The following is an 18,753-nucleotide window of genomic DNA, read 5'->3' on the forward strand; positions in this document are numbered from 1 at the left end:
AGAACTTTTCAAACCCAGATCCTGAAGCTTAATGTCGAGCCTTGAGGGCACAATGGTGTTGAATGCTGAGCTGCAGTCCACAAACAGCAATTCTCACGTGTGTGTTCTTTTTGTCCAGATGGGAGAGGGCAGGGCTATTGTGTCACCAGTGGATCTGTTCTGTCTGTAAGCAAACTGCAGTGGGTCCAGAGTGGCAGGTAGTGAGGAGCAGATAAAGTTTCTGACCAACTTCTCAAAGCACTTGCTTATGGTGGAGGTCAGAGCAAATGGGCACCAGCCATTTAGAATATTAACCCTGGCTGACTTTGGAACTGGCATAATGGTGGCCAGTTTGAAGCACACGGGAACAACTGACAGTGAGAGAGAGAGAGAGGTTAAAAATGTCTGTAAAAACTTCTGCCAGCTAATGACAGGCTTTGAGAGCGCGTGCAGGGATCCCATCAGGCCTGGCTGCCTTGCGGATGTTAACGCGCTTGAAGGCACTGCACACGTCGGTCACAGAGACGGAGGGGGCTGTGGACTCGGCGGTAGCGGGGGCGGGGACTCTTTCCACGTGCGCGGTGTGATTTACCTCGAAACAGGCGTAGAAAACATTCAGTTCATCTGGAAGCGCAGCACTGATGTTATTCACAGAATGAGTTTTCCTCCGTTAAGTCCGTTAATTTGTTTAGCCCCTCCCACAGGCTCCTCGTGTTGGTGGTGTTGAACTGTGACCCCACTTGTACTCGCGTTTGGCTGCTCTTATGGCCTTCAGAGAGCATAGCTGGCTTTTTTATACTCATCCGTGTTTCCTGATTTAAAAGCAGCGGTACGCGCATTTGGAGCAGCACGGACCTCACAGTTAAGTCATGGTTTCTGATTGGGGTAAACATAAACTGTTTTTGTGGGCACAACATCCTCTATACTCTTTCTGATGAACCCGGTAACTGAGTCTGCATATTCATCAATGTTAATGTTTGACGCCTCGCAGAACATCTCCCAGTCTGTCATCAAAACAGTCCTGAAACACTGAATCCGATTGGTCCGACCAGTGGTGGACCTCCCTGAAGGTGGGTGGTGCCCTTTTCAGCTTCTGCCTATAGGTGGGCAGGAGCAGGATGGAGAGATTTATCCGATTTGCCAAACGGAGGTTGGAGGAGGGCTTTGTATGCCTTACAGAAGCAGGAGTAGCAGTGGTCCAGCATGCATGATCTTCATGTGCTGCATGAGACGTATTGGAAGTACTTTGGAGTGACTTCCCTAAAGTTTGCTTTGTTGAAGTCCCCAACAACAATGGAGGTGGCCTCCGGGCGCACAGTCTCCTGCCTGTTAACAGCCAAGTAAAATCCAACTAAAAAAAGCCAATTAAAATCCAACTAATGAAAAAGAATGATAAAAAGGTGTGACAACTTAGAATTCTGACTTGGAGAAACATTTGAATGAATGTTCATTGGTAGATGGCCATAGGAGAAGAGTCATGTGATCTCCCACTGACTCAGGACAGTTGGACTCCTCTAGACACTCCATATTTATGGCCATGTAAACAAAGTCGCAGTGCATAGTAATATGAGTGGAGTGCAGTTTGTTGAGCTCTTTTCAACCACCATCTCAAAACCATTCAGTGAGCAGCCCAAGACAGAATCAGCCTTCCTGCTCAGTTTGTTGAGCTTTTTTGCAGCAGTCTGCTGTGGAGACAGCATCAGCATCCCCTCCTCTGATGCTGCCTCCACAGCAGACTGCGGCAAAGAAGACAGCACCTGCAACAACAGACTGGTAGAAGATCTCCAACATCTTGGTGCACAAATTAAAGGACCAAAGTCAGAAAGTAGAGACTGCTCATCCCCTTTCTTGTACACAGCCTCTGTGTTGGCCCTCCAGTGCAGTTTGTTGTCCAGCAGGACACCCAGATATTTGTAGGTTTCTACCAACTCAGCACTCTGACCCATGATGGTAACGGGACAGATCGTGGTCCTCTTCCTCCTCCACCAGACATAAAGGTCCATCTTCTGCTCACTGTTCTTAATGTCCTCACTACCTTTACATGCTTGTATTTACCAAGGGTCTCTACGAGAACCAAACCAATCCAGAAGGTTTGTCAAAAATTCTGCAGGAGTATCAATAGCAGAGGCATTTGGTAAACTTGGTAAACCTGGGGTGGAGACCTGAGATTCAGTTTACTATTACATCTACTGAACACTCGAAGATTTTCCATCCACTAAGTTGAGGTTTCTAGCTGCTGTTGTGTATATATACACAGATTTATTTTTTTCCTAAAGACTTGGTTGCTCAGCAGCAGCAGCCACTACAGCTAAAAGTTCTGCTTTTAAGATGGACACTATCTACTAATGAATCAAATCTCATCACAGCAATTTCAAAATCAAAAGGTTTTTTTTCTATTCATTTTTCTATGTTTAGACAAAGCCTGATTTTGGCAAATTGAAAGAAGAGGACATAAACACTTCTCTAATGGTAATTTAATTTCTTCTTTCTTGCTTACAATCTTTTTCATATTTGCATTGCTCTAAAATAATTCCTTGTATATATTTGTTGAAGCTGATGAGAGATTTTAAAACTGTTTCTATCTTTAGGTTTCTGCTCCTCCGCTACAAGTTCTGACTCCCCAAAAACGCAAACATAGTCTGGTATGTACACAATTACAATGTGCACACTGCAGCGTTTATAAGTGTGTCTGTTATATTAGAACAGAAAACACCAACATCAAATATATGAACTGCTACTAATAAACATTTGCAAATGTTTAAATTCTGATGAACTAACAATTTGTTCATAGCTATGAATGGTCAGTTAATGGTTTATTAAATGAGGTTATTAAAAAGTCAGACATGACAGGAATATAAATAGATGGTTCTTCAAGGGTTATCTAGTAAAAACAATAGTTCTATATAGAACCATTTGCTTGCTAAAATGGTTCTTTACATGGTGAAATTGTTCTTATTTATCTGATTTATGTGGTTCTATGTAGAAACTTTTTGTAAAGGGTGCATCTGTTGTTACAAGCTTGTAATTATATATAGCAAAAAAGCCTATACAGTGCTATACAGAAACCCTTTCAAACATGTTCTATATACAACACATTCTCCATCAACCTGAAGACTTTCACCGTGCAAAGAACCCTTTAAGATGTTCTTAAGATTGTTAATAATTATATATTTGATCGTAAGTTAAACAGTGTGTACAGATAAACAAAGTCTTTTTGTTTGTTCTATTATTTTCTTCTATTTTTAGTCAAATCCTGATCCTCACAAAGATAAAGACAAACACTTCTCTAATTTAATTTCTTGTCTCCTAATAATTACAATCTTTTTCATATTTGCATAGTTCTAAAATCATTCCTTATATTAAATATTGCTTATTAAACTGAATAGTTAATGACCAGGCCAATGTGTGTTTTAAATTAAATGCAACTATAAATTATATATTAGTTGAAGCTGAGGAGTGACTTTCAAACTGTTTCTATCTTTAGGTTTCTGCTCCTCAGCAACAACCTCAAACTCCTCAGAAACACAATAGTGATTCGGTACGTACACAATCACAACATGCACATTGCAATGTTTATACCCATGGATGTAATATTTGTTCAGGAAAACACCAACACAACTATATATTAAGTATAAACAATTGAAAATGTTTAATTTCTGATAAACGTATGATTTGTTCATTGTTAATTGTTAAGTCAATGGTTTAATAAATGATGTTATTAAAATGTCAGACATGATGGACCTTTTGTAGTGCTATATAGAAAGCTATAGAAGACATTCCATATAGTACCATTTCCAACACATTCTCAAGCAATCTGAAGAATGATTTCACCATGCAAAGAAATGTTTAAGCATGCGAATGGTTCTTTGAGTGTTCATGGTTCTGCATTGAGCCACTGTCTTTATTATGACAACCATGTTTATTAAGACTGTGGACGCATCAGTATTTGATCTTAAGTTACATTCTGTTGAGAACGTAAGTGCACCCCTGGCTGCAGTATCTGGTACTGCCCTCTTTGGCAGAAACAGCTTCATATGGATGGTTTTGTCTACCAGTTTCTGACATCTACTCAGAGAAATCTTTGCCCACTCTTCAGTGCAGAATTCTTTCAGGTGTGCAGTGTTTAAAGGACTTTTTGCATGTGCAGGCTTTCAGTGGGATTCAGATCTGGGCTTTGACTGGGCCATTCCATAACCCTCAATTTCTACCTTGATGGATTTACTTGTATGTTTGGGATCACTGTCCAGTTGGAAGGTCCACTTCTTCAGCTTCAACTTCTTTATAGCTACAACTTTTTTACATTCTCCTCCAGCACTCTCTGGTATGTAAGGGAGTTCATAGTCAAGTTATGATTGCAAGTTGGCCAGCAAAGCAGCTCCAAACCATAACACTGCCACCACCATGCTTTACAGCTGGTATGAGTTTCTTTTAATCAAATGCGTTCTTTGTTTTTAACCAAACAGTGCTTCTGACACTGGCCAAACAACTCTCTTTAACTCATCCGTCCAGAGAACACTGTTCCACAAGTCCTTCTGGCGCACCTCCCATGTAGTCCAAATTTGTTCACTCTTGTTCTAATGGTAGGCACTTTTACATCAAGAATGGCAAGACACTTATTTTAGCATCTCACTATCTGCTCTCGGGTTAAATTTCGTGGGTGAATTGGCAGTGGTTTTAAATCTTCTCCACTTGTAGATGATCTTATGGATAGTGGAATGACTAATTTCTAATGTTTTGAATATTTTCTTAAACGATTTTCTTAAACCTCGTCCACCACTGCAGAATGCCGTTAGCTCTTCAAGCAGAAGCGTGCTGCAGTGGAGCCAGGTCTCTGAAAAGATGAAAATACAGAGTCTGGTTTCATGATGTGTCATGAGTCTGAGTTTAAGCTTGTCCAGTTTGTTTTCCAGAGAACAAACATTTGCTAGTAGAAGGCTGTGTAGCGGAATCCGCTTTATCCCCACTTCACCACTTTTATCACCACATCGGTGCATCATCCCCACTTGTGCTTATGAACATTTATAGCATTTAACAGATGCTCCATCTCCAGCTTTGTGATTTTAGCAGGAGGTGCACATGGCAGCACATTCATGGGCAGGAAGGCCCAAACAAGCAACTCTCTCTCTCCTTCATTCCCTCTCTGTGCGTACTGGAAATGCCCAGGCTCTCCACAACACCAACACACCTGCCCAGGCAAGTGTGGGGGAAGAGTTTAGGGGCTAGAGCTCCCTTTTTTCTGGAGTAGGCACAGAGAGGGAATGAAGGAGAGAGAGGGTTGCTTGTTTGGGCCTTCCTGCCCACAAATGCGCTGCCATGTGCACCTCCTGCTAAAATCACAGAGCTGGTGAGCCAACATGAAGAGCCGGTCAAGCTCACGAAGAGTCAGTGAGCGGAACCGCTGATGGTGTTGTTCCTAAGTCCAAATCTCTGAAGTGTGGCTTTTTCAGTTCATCATACTCCAGCTGTTGGGCAGCAAGCTGGGCCTCCCCCATGAGCAGGGGCAGCAGTTGGATTGCCCAGTCCTCCGCTGCTCTCTGGCAGAACTCCACAAAAGCCTCTGGGTCATCTTGTGGAGTCACCCTTTGACTCCTGGCTGTAGCTGGAGTACTGGTTGCCATCAGCAAACTCCACATGAGCTTCCTGTCCACTTCTTCGCCCTGTGCAGGGCCTTGAAGTGGGCCTGGTTTTCCCTCTGGCAATCCAGGAGAGACTGATGTTGACTCTGCTGCTGGATGGAGAGTGCTTTAATAATCTCTCCAAGCAGTGAGGACTCCATGGTGACGTTTGGTCTAAAGAGAGGTGTCTCTTTAGTCCGCATTTGAAGACTGCAAAAAAGTTGCTGTTCAGACAGCCAGTGAAAGTTTGTTCCACCATCTGGGTGCGAGGTAATACAAGAGTCTTTAAATATTTATTCCCAGGGGCTGATTAGTTTTGGAAGAAAAAAAAAAAACATGAAAACTGGATGGAACATGGACTTGTGGACTATTGGGCCCTTCAGGTCTACAAGGCTTCCTTATCCATGTTTCTTATAAGGACATATGGGCTGGTGGGCTATGCTGCTTCCTAGTCCAGAGCAGGCTGGTGGATTCTCTGCTTTATACAAGTGATAATATTGATGATGATACTGGTGGTGCTGATGGCACCCTAACTTCCACATCAGAATACTTCCTGTTTTTCCTCATAGTTCAACACTGCAGTGAATTATAGGTCAGGTTCTCTGTGTTTAGGTGAAACCTGCTCCTCAGAAACAGAGACAAAAGAATGAAAATGCTGTTCAAGTGGTGACATCATTTCTTTTTTCATATTCACATCATCCTAAAATTATTCCCCATCAAATATCACTTCTTAAACTAATGACCTTCACTGACACATGTAAACTGAAACTAAATTAAAAAAAAAATCACTTTAGTCAATGGAAAATTAAGTTTAAGTAAATTTAAATCTGTTTCTCTTTAGAATTTTTCTGCTTCTCCAAGCAGACGTGAAACTTCTCATAGACCTACAGGAGTACAGGTATACACACACACACACACACACACACGCACACACACACACAAACACACACACACACAGTCTCTGCAGTCTCTGCTTGTTAGGCCTTAAATGATTTGTTAGACAAACAATATGAGTTAATATGTTAATTTACAAACTACTTGCATATATTAGCTAACTGCTAGCTAGCCAACATTCCATTAGTGTTTTTAATGACTGCAGAGAGCATGACGGCAAGAAAAAAATCCCAACACATAAAAATCTTGATCTTGATCTTGATTTGAAAACCTCCTCAAAACTTCAAATTTTATCTCTTTTAGTGGCTCCACCCCCGTAAGCATCAGCTCCTCTAAGCTGGTGGCTGAGGATCTGAAAATTAAACAGCTTACAGCCTCCACCTTTACACAAGCTGTGATTAAGAAATGACAGTTAAGAGGAGCTGTAAAAGTCACGCAAGATCTGGAAGACTACCAGTTAGAACTGCTGATATGTTGTTCAGAAAGACAAAACAACCCTAACCCTAACCCCCATAAAAATTTCCCATTCGGCACTGCTTCTTGTGAGGAGAGATTCACTAAAGCATATCTTAGGTCCAGCATGGCACATAAAAGACTAAAAAATATACGTGCTCTGTCTATCAGATCTGAAAGGCTAAAGGCTATGAACCTCTATAAATAGCTTAGCGCTAAGCAACTATTATGACTACAGCGAATTTCATATGAGGCCTTTGATGTAAGAGATCTTACGTTAAGCAGTCCTTAAGTAGGCCAGTGCTGTGAAAAAGTATTTGGAACAGTGGTGGACTTTTACTGGTGGCTCCACCCATGAAAAATTTGTGATGCCCTTGAACTGATGGATTTGTGCCCACCAACTGCTGCATGTTCAGCTCCTCCAGCGCTGGTGGGTTCCCCAACAGAAGACAAAGGCCTCACTGCTAGGGAGCCTCAGGTTTCCAATTTGATTCAGTTGCTGGCCACTGCATGCTGCCCTTCTTGCCTCTTCTCCAAGCTCAGCATGCCTTCCTGAGGCTGCCCCAGTTGTTGCTAAGGAGGCCAAGCTTAGTATGCACACATCCCATATGAGCTCAAGCCAGAACTTCTGTAATCGGCTCAGACCCCTAGTAACCCCTAGACCCACTATTAACAAACATGAATTGGAGGGTCAGTACCTCTCAAGGTGCACATATTGCTTCAGCTCCTCCAGCAGCAGTGTGTTCAGGAAATACTCCAAAACTGATTACTCATACCCTGCCCTCTCGAATGCTGGGTATGCTTGCCGGATTATTGTGCTTAGCTCTGCTGCCAGTATACACTATTTCCAAAAGTATTCACTCACCCATCCAAATCATTGAATTCAGGTGTTCCAACCACTTCCATGGCCACAGGTATATAAAACCAAGTACTTAGGCCTGCAGACTGCTTCTACAAACATTAGTGAAAGAATGGGTCGCTCTCAGGAGCTCAGTGAATTCCAGCATGGTACCGTGATAGGATGCCACCTGTGGAAGCGATTGGGAATGACAGCAACTCAGCCACGAAGTGGTCGGCCACGTAAAATGACATGGGTCAGCAGATGCTGAGGCACATAGTGCTCAGAGGTCACCAACTTTCTGCAGAGTCAATCAGTACAGACCTCCAAACTTCATGTGGCCTTCAGATCAGCTCAAGAACAGCGTAGAGAGCTTCATGGAATGGGTTTCCATGGCCGAGCAGCTGCATCCAAGCCTTACATCACCAAGCACAATGCAAAGCGTTGAATGCAGTGGTGTAAAGCGCCACCACTGGACTCTAGAGCAGTGGAGACATGTTCTCTGGAATGACGAATCACGCTTCTCCGTCTGGCAATCCGATGGAAGAGTCTGGATTTGGAGGTTGCCAGGGGAACGGTTCTTGTCTGACTGCATTGTGCCAAGTGTAAAGTTTGGTGGAGGGGGATTATGGTGTGGGGTTGTTTTTCAGGAGTTGGGCTCGGCCCCTTAGTTCCGGTGAAAGGAACTCTTAATGCTTCAGCACCAAGAGATTTTGGACAATTTCATGCTCCCAACTTTGTGGGAACAGTTTGGGGACGACCCCTTACTGTTCCAACATGACTGCGCACAAGTGCACAAAACAAGGTCCATAAAGACATGGATGAGCGAGTTTGGTGTGGAAGAACTTGACTGGCCTCAACCCCACAGGACACCTTTGGGATGAATTAGGGTGGAGACTGCAAGCCAGGCCTTCTCGCCCAACATCAGTGTCTGACCTCACAAATGTGCTTCTGGAAGAATGGTCAAAAATTCCCATAAACACTCCTAAACCTTGTGGAAAGCCTTCCCGGAAGAATCGAAACTGTTATAGCTGCAAAGGGTGGGCCGAATGGGATGTCACTCAAGTTCATATGCATGTGAAGGCACATGAGTGAATACTTTTGGAAATATAGTGTACTTATCTGCTGTCCCTTTTGCCTCCTTTTGTCCAGAAACATTCTCCTATCTGACAGCACAATAAATACCTGTCCAAACTGCCACTAGGTCCCTGTGCTGTGCCAGTCACAGCTGAATCATGGTGACAAACGCTGTCCAGCTGTAATGTTTGGTGACCACTTGTAGCTGCACAGATTACAGCTACGGCACCTGAGATGGAATAGGGTTGTGGTGCTTTCTGAACAGTGTATACAGCATACTGCACGATACTCTTTATCGCAGTATGCAATGATTGACATCATCAATCACATGACCACTGTGCAGTTACGCCCATGGTTATATCCTCCTTAAAAGATTGCAATGCACAGTGCTATCCGGGTGTCCTTGGCACCCTGTAGAAAGTTATGTTGATCACCAACTGCACACTTTTGGATACAGTAAGTACATGAGCAGTATGTGTAGTAGACTAACAGGGTCACTGTCTCATTCCCTTCAAATCCTGAGCTAGATCCTATAAAAACAGAATATGTAATTCCTGTTTCTCTGTATTACATTTTTGGTTAAGTTTTTTTTTTTCTAAGAACGTGATTTGGCCTGGTTTGTCTCTGTTCCAGTCCAGTTTTGCTCTCGCCCGGATGCTGTCACGGATCACACCCAGCTGGCTCACATCCAGCCACCGTTAATCCCCTCTGCCCAAGTTGCCCAGTCATACAGGATCTCTTCTATGGATAACATTGTACATTTGAAGTTGAGCACTAAGGAGATGTTCTTTTTCAAAGTCACCACTGTGTCTCTGCATTAACTCCCCCAAGGCCTCTTTCCTCATCATTGTTACCTGTGTCTTTACTTATGCAATTCTGTCACCTCACCAGCATTGCACCAATTTTTTACTGTAATCATTGGTGTCACCTGTGCCTAGTTGATTAAATAAACAGTAATTATGTAGTGATTTTCTAATTCTAAAACTGATTCCTTCTCGTAAATTTTTGTTTTACTTAATCTTTGTGTTTCATTGCGAAATGTCTCTTGGAGCTGGGATCTTAACCAGTGGAAAAAAGAAGTAGATGGAGTTAGGTTAGGCCAGAGTCCAGACAGGGTGGATCCAGGACTGGGATGCTGTGACAGAACTCCCAACAGACAAAACGTAAGATCCTCAAAAAAGGAACATAACTACTTCGGGACAACTAAAAGGTAAGGCTGGGTTAACAATGGGACAAGAGTTCTGGTAAACTGTGTGAAACTGGGTGCATGACGCACTGAACACTCTCTCGCGAGACCCTGTGCGAGAACCAAGATGGTGGCTCCTTGCTGCTAGACAACCAGCCAAACAACGCTCCTAAAATTCTGAAAGTGAGACATTTACTCAGACTTATCAACTTGTCGCCCTGGAATCCCTCAAGGAATACATCGACCACCACTACTACAATGTTGTCATCATGAATAAGGACAAAAAAGAAGATAAAACCAAAGGTAAACAACTCCAAACACCCACCGGTAAACAACCCCGACCACCCAGCTCACCGGCAGACACAGAGGAGCCAACTTCACCAACATGCTGCACAGAGGTCAGTCCTATCTTGCTCTCCATTAACAGCAAGCCCTCAGCACTAGATGACTATCCCTGGTCGAAATACTTCACAAAGAATTCCAGCCAGGAGCAAATCCTGACACTAACTAAAGAAAACAAAACACTGCAGCACCGTCAGTGAACTCACAGCCCAAATATCATCAGTTATGAAAGACAACAAACAAATGAAAGAAACAATCCTGGACTTACAGGCACGTAGTACGAGAGACATCGTCTTCTCTGGCATTCCCGAACACACACCGGAAAACCCCGAAGATCTCCTAAAGGATTTCATGGTCACTAAACTCAAAATCTCACCGGAACTAGCCTCATCTATTACACTTCACCGTGCACACCAATTAGGAGGGAAAAAACAGATAAACAAGCGACCGCGACCCATCGGCGCTAAAGTCGAGCACTATAAACAAAAAGCTCATCATAGTAAAGGAAGAGAACTCAGAGGAACAGATTTCGGAATTAATGACCAGTTTCCACGGGTCTGTGCTGCGGGTGCTTGTTTGTCTACGTGTATATGCCAAGTTGTAACTTCTTTCTTTCTTTCTTTCTTTCTCTCTCTCTCTCTCTCTCTCTCTCTATTGTGCACACTCACACGTGCGCACGCACACGCTCACTCATGCAGACGCATGCAGGATCCCACATTGACCCACACACCCTGTAAAATATATGCAACGTCCTAGGCTGTACTTAGGAATAACAAAATGCACCAAGGTCTGCTACTGTATGCCTCTCAAACCAAACACTACTTATATTCTTTTCTCCTTTTTCTCTTGTTAATTACTTGCTCTCCGTTGTAATTTTTTTTTTTTGTCCTCTCTTCCCATATTCTTTTTTTTTTCTCTGAAAAAACAAACACTAAACAAGACCTCTCTTATCACTGCCATATATTCCGGACATTAAAGATGTATCTCTGCTCACATACACAACACTCTACACCACACACACCAGAAGACAAGTACAAACATCTTCACACTCATTTAACAGCTTTAATACACACAATTGAATTCTACACTACACATGTTGTCACTTAAGTTTGTTACCTGGAACATTCGTGGTATTGGCACACAGGCTAAACAGACCAAGGTACTTCACCTTCTGTCTTCTTTAAAGGCAGATATCTGTTTATTACAGGAAACACATCTATCTGAAACAAATCATCACAAAGTCAGCACAGTTCAGTTACATATTCTCAGCTACAATTCCAAACAAAGAGGTGTTTCCATCCTAATAAATCAAAAACTCACTTTCAAACATAACATCACGATATCAGACCCAGAAGAAAGGTATATCATAATCAACATTAGCATCTCCAACATCTCCTTAACTACTGCAAATATATATGGCCCAAATACTGATGACCCACCCTTTTTCCAAGAATTTTTCAATCATCTTTATAATGTCTCAGATTCCGCAATTATAATTGGAGGTGACTTCAATACCATCATGGACCCATATCTAGACAGAAAAACCAGTGCACACTCCACCCGTAATTGGCAATCAACAGATACCATGAATGGTGAATGATTTGGGGCTCAGCGATGGTTGGCGCCTCAAACATCCAATGACCAAAGAATTCTCTTTTTATTCACTAGTTCACGGCTCACACTCTCACATTGATTTCTTCTAACCAGTAACTCTATTACATGTAATATCTCAGACATAATATACCACCCTATAATAATTAGTGACCAGAGCCCTGTTTCACTCAAGTGGAATATAAATCATGTACATAAATCTTTCAGATGGCACCTAAATACTTCTCTCCTAAAAGATCTAGAAATTGATAGTTATATCAGAAAAGAGTGGCATCCTTCCTAGAAATAAATGACTCTCCAGAAACCCCACCAACACTACTTTGGGAAACCGGGAAAGCCGTACTAAGAGGCAAAATAATATCCTACTCTTCCCATAAGAAAAAGAAAGATACAGAAAACTAATCTTCAACAAAAAATTAAGGAATTATCAAATAAGATGTTAAACAACCCAACAGACAAAACTGAAAATGAGCTAAGGAAATGTAACACACAATACAACAAACTCATAAATAAGAAGACTCAATTCCAAATGCAACAAATAAGACACAAAAATTTTGAACACAGCAACAAATCTGGAAAACTCTTGGCTAATCTAATAAAACATAACAAAGAAAAAACAACAATACCAGTAATCAAGGATGAGACAGGAAATATTATGCAATCCAGAAACAGAGGACATTTGCACTTTTCTTAATAACATAGACCTTCCAAGACTGAAAAAGAACAAACACAAATACTGGAAAATCCAATAACATCAGAAGAGCTTTATAATGCCCTTCACCACATGTGTAATAATAAAGCACCTGGTCCTGACGGCTTTCCCCCTGAATTTTATAAACATTTCTGGACAATACTCGCTCCACTATTCAATAGAATGACAGCAGAAATAAAGCATAACAAGATTCTACCATCTGAAATGAATACCGCTATAATCTCACTTCATCTCAAACCTAACAAAGACCCCACCCTACCCTCCAGCTACCGTCCAATATCACTCATTAACACAGACATAAAAATTATAAGCAAGACCTTGGTGACTAGATTAGAAACAGTTATCCCATCACTTATACACCCCAATCAGACTGGCTTCATCAAAGGAAGACAGACTACTTAACTTGATACACCACACATCAATTCACAAATCAGAAACTGCAATAGTTACATTAGATGCAGAGAAAGCTTTTGATGAAGTTAATTGGAAATTCTTGTTCACCACATTGCACAAAGTAGGGTTCAGAGAATCATTTATTAATTGGATAAAAATTCTTTACACTGCACCCAAAGCCACAATCAATACTAATGGACTAATATCACCAAATTTCACACTGCACAGAGGTACTAGGCAAGGATGCCCCCTCTCACCCCTCCTATTCTCAATCTTTATAGAACCGTTGACAGCAGCTATACGACAAAACACAAACATAAAAGGTATCCAAACCCAAACTGCAGAACACAAAATCAGTTTATATGCAGATGACATTCTACTGTTTTTGCAGAACCACCTAGGATCAAATTAGTTACATTACAGAAGCAGAACCCAGGGAGGCCTCCAACCCCCCAATTTCCAACAATACTTCCTAGCAAATCAATTACAATACATAAAAAATGGATAAAGCCTAGTCAAACAGATGAATCATGGAGAGCAGTAGAAGAAGCTTCAAGTAATGAAATACAACTCTCAGACTTACCATTCATTAGTACAACACTCAAACGCCATCCTGTTTCAAAAACCCAATGATAGCATCAACACTGACAGCTTGGTGGAAACTGCACAAGAGCACTGACACTATAATGTCACCCTCCAAACACTCACCCATATGGCACGACCCCGACGTCCCTCCATCAAAAAAACAACAACTCTACACAAATGGACTCTACCGACAACCATGGACAACCATACTGGGAAACACATTTAGCATGACTAACAATACTAACCTCCACCTCATACAATATAAGGTAATTCACAGAGTACACTACACTGGGCAAAGGCTCTATAAAATGGGATTAATAGACTCTGAAATCTGTATACACTGTTCCTTAAACACTCCTGACTATTATATACATGCCCTGTGGCATTGCACTCCAGTCAAGTACTTCTGGCAACTTGTTATGAATCAACTAACTCTACTGTTAAAACAACCTATCTCCCCATCCCCATCACTCCATCTGTTAGGTGACACATCATCAGTCCATCTAAACAAGGAAGAAAACAGAACATTTTGGTGGCGCTGACCATCGCTAAAAAGACTATTCTGACAAACTGGGAAACAAGGAAAAAGATTACCATCAATCAATGGAAAAACTTTCTATTAGAACACAAAGCTACGGAGAAAATCTCAGCATCTATCAAAAACAAATCTCATGAATACGAAAAAACATGGTCAACACTTAATAGCATTCTACAACCACCTTAACTTCCATCGGCTTTTATACCTACCTGTGGTGCCTCTACCCGAATGTTCCTGGTCACGTATTAGTGCACACACACACAAATAAAATATATGGCAGATATTATAAATAGCTATAGCTCAATTTATTGCCAGAGTACAAATATCACAATTACCGTTTTTTTGTTTTGTTTTGTTTTTGTTTTTTTGTCTCCTTCCTGTTTTACATGTGTAAATATGTGTACATATGTTTGCTCTTCTCTTCCAATTTCTATCCTTTTATTTGATTGTATTTTTTTTCTTCTTTATTCCCCCTTGCAATTTTTGTTTGCTTGTATGTTTGCAGTTTGTTGTCCTCCCTCTACACAATGACAGTATATACTAAAAGAAATTTGTAGTAACAATAATAAAGAAAAAATTGGTCCTCCAAAGAGGGGGGGTGGTGGCGGGCAAAAAAAAAAAGTTCTGGTCCATGACAGGTCTGGGAATCGCTGGAACTGAAAAAGGTGCAGGACAGGGACAGTGGCAGGGACAAAACTAAAAACAATACAGACCAGACAGATATGTCAGAGACTAATAGTAACAGAGAACAGCTCCTGAAATAAGGACTAGGTTATAAAACTGACTGAAACTAACCATGTAGAGAACAAACGTGTTCACAGATAACACAAGTAAAATATTGAAGCAGAGGTAGACAAGAAGATTCCATGGTACTTTTGACATAGAAACAAGAGCTGAATAGGAAGACTGGGCCAGGGGCCAAATTTACAGCAGAAACAGAAAGAGCAACTGAGAAAGGATAAGAATTTAATAAATACATGAGCTCAATAAAAACTCAGAAGGACCCTGAGCAGTGACTGGTGGGATGTCTCCAAATAACCCCTCAAACATAAACCCACTTTCCCTGGACCAGGGCTGCATTTGGAATTTGACAAAGAAATAAGAGCTGGATCTGCATCTGCAACAGAAACAACACCACCTGATTGTGAGACTTGAGCAGCTGGACAACTAATGAGGTTTGGGCACACAGACCATCAGGAGGTGAGATTTGGGCAGGTGGTCCTTTTGAAAGGTGAGGCCTAGCCAGTTGGACTACCAGGAGATGCTTGAGTACCTGCACCACCAGAAGATGATAATTCAGTAGCTGGACCATGTGGAAGTAATATAGTCTCCAAGAAACAATATAGAAATAACTTTGAGGGGTGAGTGTTGAAGGTCCAGTGTGAAATCCTGGCAGACACAGTGGGGGATTTAGTATTGGACACTGGAGTCATGTCAGGTACTTCAGACTCAGAGGCAATAGAGAGGCTGGCAGAGTTAGGACACTTGAGGACACCTCTGTGAAAGGTCATGTCTTCAGTGATAGGTCATATTATGGCTTCCTCTTCAGTAGAACAGACAAACAGAACTTTGAAGAGGACCAAACGTTTTTCTAATGTTTGGAAGTGTCCTTACTCTAGGAGAGAGTTCATCAGCCCATTGTGCACTGTAAATGGAAATACTTGGAATTATACTCTAAGAAATAAAGGTATAAAACTCACTGGGGCAGTGCAACTTTGTGGCACTGGGGTGAAACCCTCAAGGGTTAGGGAACACTATTGCACCATAATTGTACAGTTGTACAATTATAGTTGTACTGACTCCACACCCCCCTGTCTTGCCTCCAGGCTTTTTACTTTATTGTTCTGTTTTAAAACATTAGGTTATGAAAAGGTACAAACTTTTCACCTAGAAAAACTCATTTATGTTTGACACTTTGACCTTAAAACCACCTTTGGGGAACCATTTACATTGTTTGTACTTGATGAATGAAAAAAAAAATACTGCACAGACCTTTTATTTATAACTGTGTACTAGACGATCTATCAATTTCTTGCAAAATGGGGCTGTTTATTATGGCTATCAAATGATTCTCATGCTGGGAGGTGATGGAAACCAATGCCACTAGACAAGTGAATTTGAGTAGACAGTGCAGTGCATGTGTGGAATCCTTGGTGGCTCCTCATACTGCAAAGTAGTGGTTACCAACCCTGGTCCTGGAGTGTTTCCCTGCATGTTTTGGTGTTCCTATTGCTACTCACATGCCTCATCCAGCTAATCAGTTCATTAACAACCCCTTCATGACTTGAAGTGAGTGTGTTGGAAGCTGGAGAGACGATAAAATGAGCAGAGCAGGGATTAGGAACATGTGGTTTAGAGAATGAAAATAGTGTGCAAATCTTTAGATTGCATTAAGGGAGGCTACTCTGAAGAATCCATAATGGAATATAATGTAAAAGTATGTATTTCTTTAAAACTTTTTATGGACATTTCATTATGTGTGAAACAGTAAAACTAAAAAAAAATAAATAAATTCACACATCTCATAACTAAACTAAAGTTTCTTTATTTCAATCATTTAAATCTGAAATGGTGTTATGTTAGATGTTGTTAGGGGTAGAGAGGAGGTAACGTGGCTTGTGATGGATCAAGGAGGGGAAGGACATGGATAACAGAAGTTGCAATTTTCCACTTTCCACTTGCAAAAGTGTTTGATAGAAGAATAATATATTCAAAAAAGAGAACCATGACACAATAAACTATCAACTGCTTGGGTGCTAGGAATTAATAATACACAGTTTGAGCATGAAGATAAGAAATAAGATTCCACTAACTGTTGATTAAGTATGAACATTGAAGATTCAACCAAATGCAAAGGTGGACTGAGGACAGTGACAAAATAATGAAACCAAAAAACTAAAAGCTAACCTGCCTAACCAGGTCTTATCCTCAATACAGCAGGTGGCAGTTGCCTCTTACCGGATGTGTCTAAACAATGAAACAAATACCTTGCATGCAAACTTATCTGTCTACATATCACGCTAAGTACACGTAAAGTACAGTAAAGAAAATACAGAAGTGATCTGATATGAAAACATCAGAGATTTGTGTTTAAACCTTTAGTGATGACCAGATCCAGGATGTGACCTAGCTTTCAGGTAGAGCTGCACACGTGCTGCTTCAAATGAAATTTCTCTAGAAGTCTAATGAATTCTAATGCATTACTATCTGAAGGACTGTCGATATGTAAGTTAAAGTCCCCAGACAGAAGAATCTTATCATAGTTTGTGGACGCTACTGATAATAATTCCGCAATTTCTGACATAAATTTACTATTTTGCTTTGGAGGTCTGTATATTACAATTATCAACACAGGTGTATCATTAAAAAGGTTGATTGCAACACTCAATAGACATGAATTCACCAATAGAGGTACTTTTGCAGATAAAGTCACTATTATAAATGCAGGCCACTCCTCCTCCTCGTCTGCCTTGTCCTACTGTATGCATAAATCTGTACTTTTCAGGAGCAGCTTCAAGTAAAGCAATGGTTATCAGCCAATAATTTTTATTATTTACTTTATCTCAAAACAGACATTTTGTGTTATAGAAAGAATTTTAATTAATATTTATTCTCATATTAATATGAGCATTAATTAACAAATTAATTAGTAACATGTTAATACTTTTCCATGGACCCTTACTGTAAAGTGTTACCTATTTTTTTTTAATAAAAGAACTATGATGCATGGCCAAAAACTTGTGCTGTCATCCTGCATCTAAAACATAAAGCTGTCACTTAAGGCCAGACATATTCATTTATGTGACATACAGTATCATGTTAGGTGGGTTACATTAACACTTCCCATCATATCCCACTGATCTGCCCATCAATGCTTGCACTGAAATACTCAAACAGGAGAATTAAAAAAAGACAACATTCAACACAAAACAAGGTCTTCATATTTATTTTTGATGTGTTCTCAAATCCACAGAATCTCTTAACTGCATTATCTGTAATATTTCAGGTTCAGCTCTTTCAATTTTGTACAAAGCTTCATAATGAAGATGTAAATGGTAACACTTTCTATGAATGTCACCTTTGTAAGCAAATCTATAAACACATTCATAACATGTTATAATGCATTCATCAGACATCATAAACATAGCTATAAATATTTATAAAAATGCATTACACATTACAGCCATGCTTATTATGCATTATGAATTGTTAACCTAATACATTATAAGTGCTGTTCATAAAAATTATAAGAACTCATAAGTCATATTTGTCCGCTCTAAGTAAAGTGAAGCGTACTGTACTAAAGCCTCCTCCAGTGTTAAGAGTGAAGTTGAAGTATTTACTGAAGGATTTACTGAAACACTAAAACATTCACAGTAAAGCACATTACAGGCTTCAAATGTCAGAGTTTAAACTAGTGCTGCCATCAGTGTTTCACCCAATGTGGGGAAGTCAATGTACACCACCGTTAGCTTGATATTTGTCTTTAATTTGCGACTCGCCAAGCTGGGACTATTATAAGCATGGCTA

At 40.7% G+C, this 18,753-nt stretch overlaps 1 protein-coding gene across 1 annotated transcript in view; it reads left to right on the plus strand.

The window, feature by feature from the left end:
- Nucleotides 1–9,824, plus strand: part of LOC118810985 — a 28,889-nt gene extending 19,065 nt beyond the window's left edge. The window contains exons 15-20 of the mRNA XM_036575171.1: nucleotides 2,395–2,448; nucleotides 2,568–2,621; nucleotides 3,464–3,517; nucleotides 6,207–6,260; nucleotides 6,436–6,492; nucleotides 9,490–9,824. Coding sequence (XP_036431064.1) covers nucleotides 2,395–2,448; nucleotides 2,568–2,621; nucleotides 3,464–3,517; nucleotides 6,207–6,260; nucleotides 6,436–6,492; nucleotides 9,490–9,558 — 342 coding nt within the window. The 3' untranslated portion in view covers nucleotides 9,559–9,824. The remainder of the gene's footprint in view (nucleotides 1–2,394; nucleotides 2,449–2,567; nucleotides 2,622–3,463; nucleotides 3,518–6,206; nucleotides 6,261–6,435; nucleotides 6,493–9,489) is intronic.
- Nucleotides 9,825–18,753: the final 8,929 nt, after the last annotated feature.

Source organism: Colossoma macropomum, unplaced genomic scaffold, assembly GCF_904425465.1.
Source record: "Colossoma macropomum unplaced genomic scaffold, Colossoma_macropomum, whole genome shotgun sequence".
Classification (NCBI taxonomy): domain Eukaryota; kingdom Metazoa; phylum Chordata; class Actinopteri; order Characiformes; family Serrasalmidae; genus Colossoma; species Colossoma macropomum.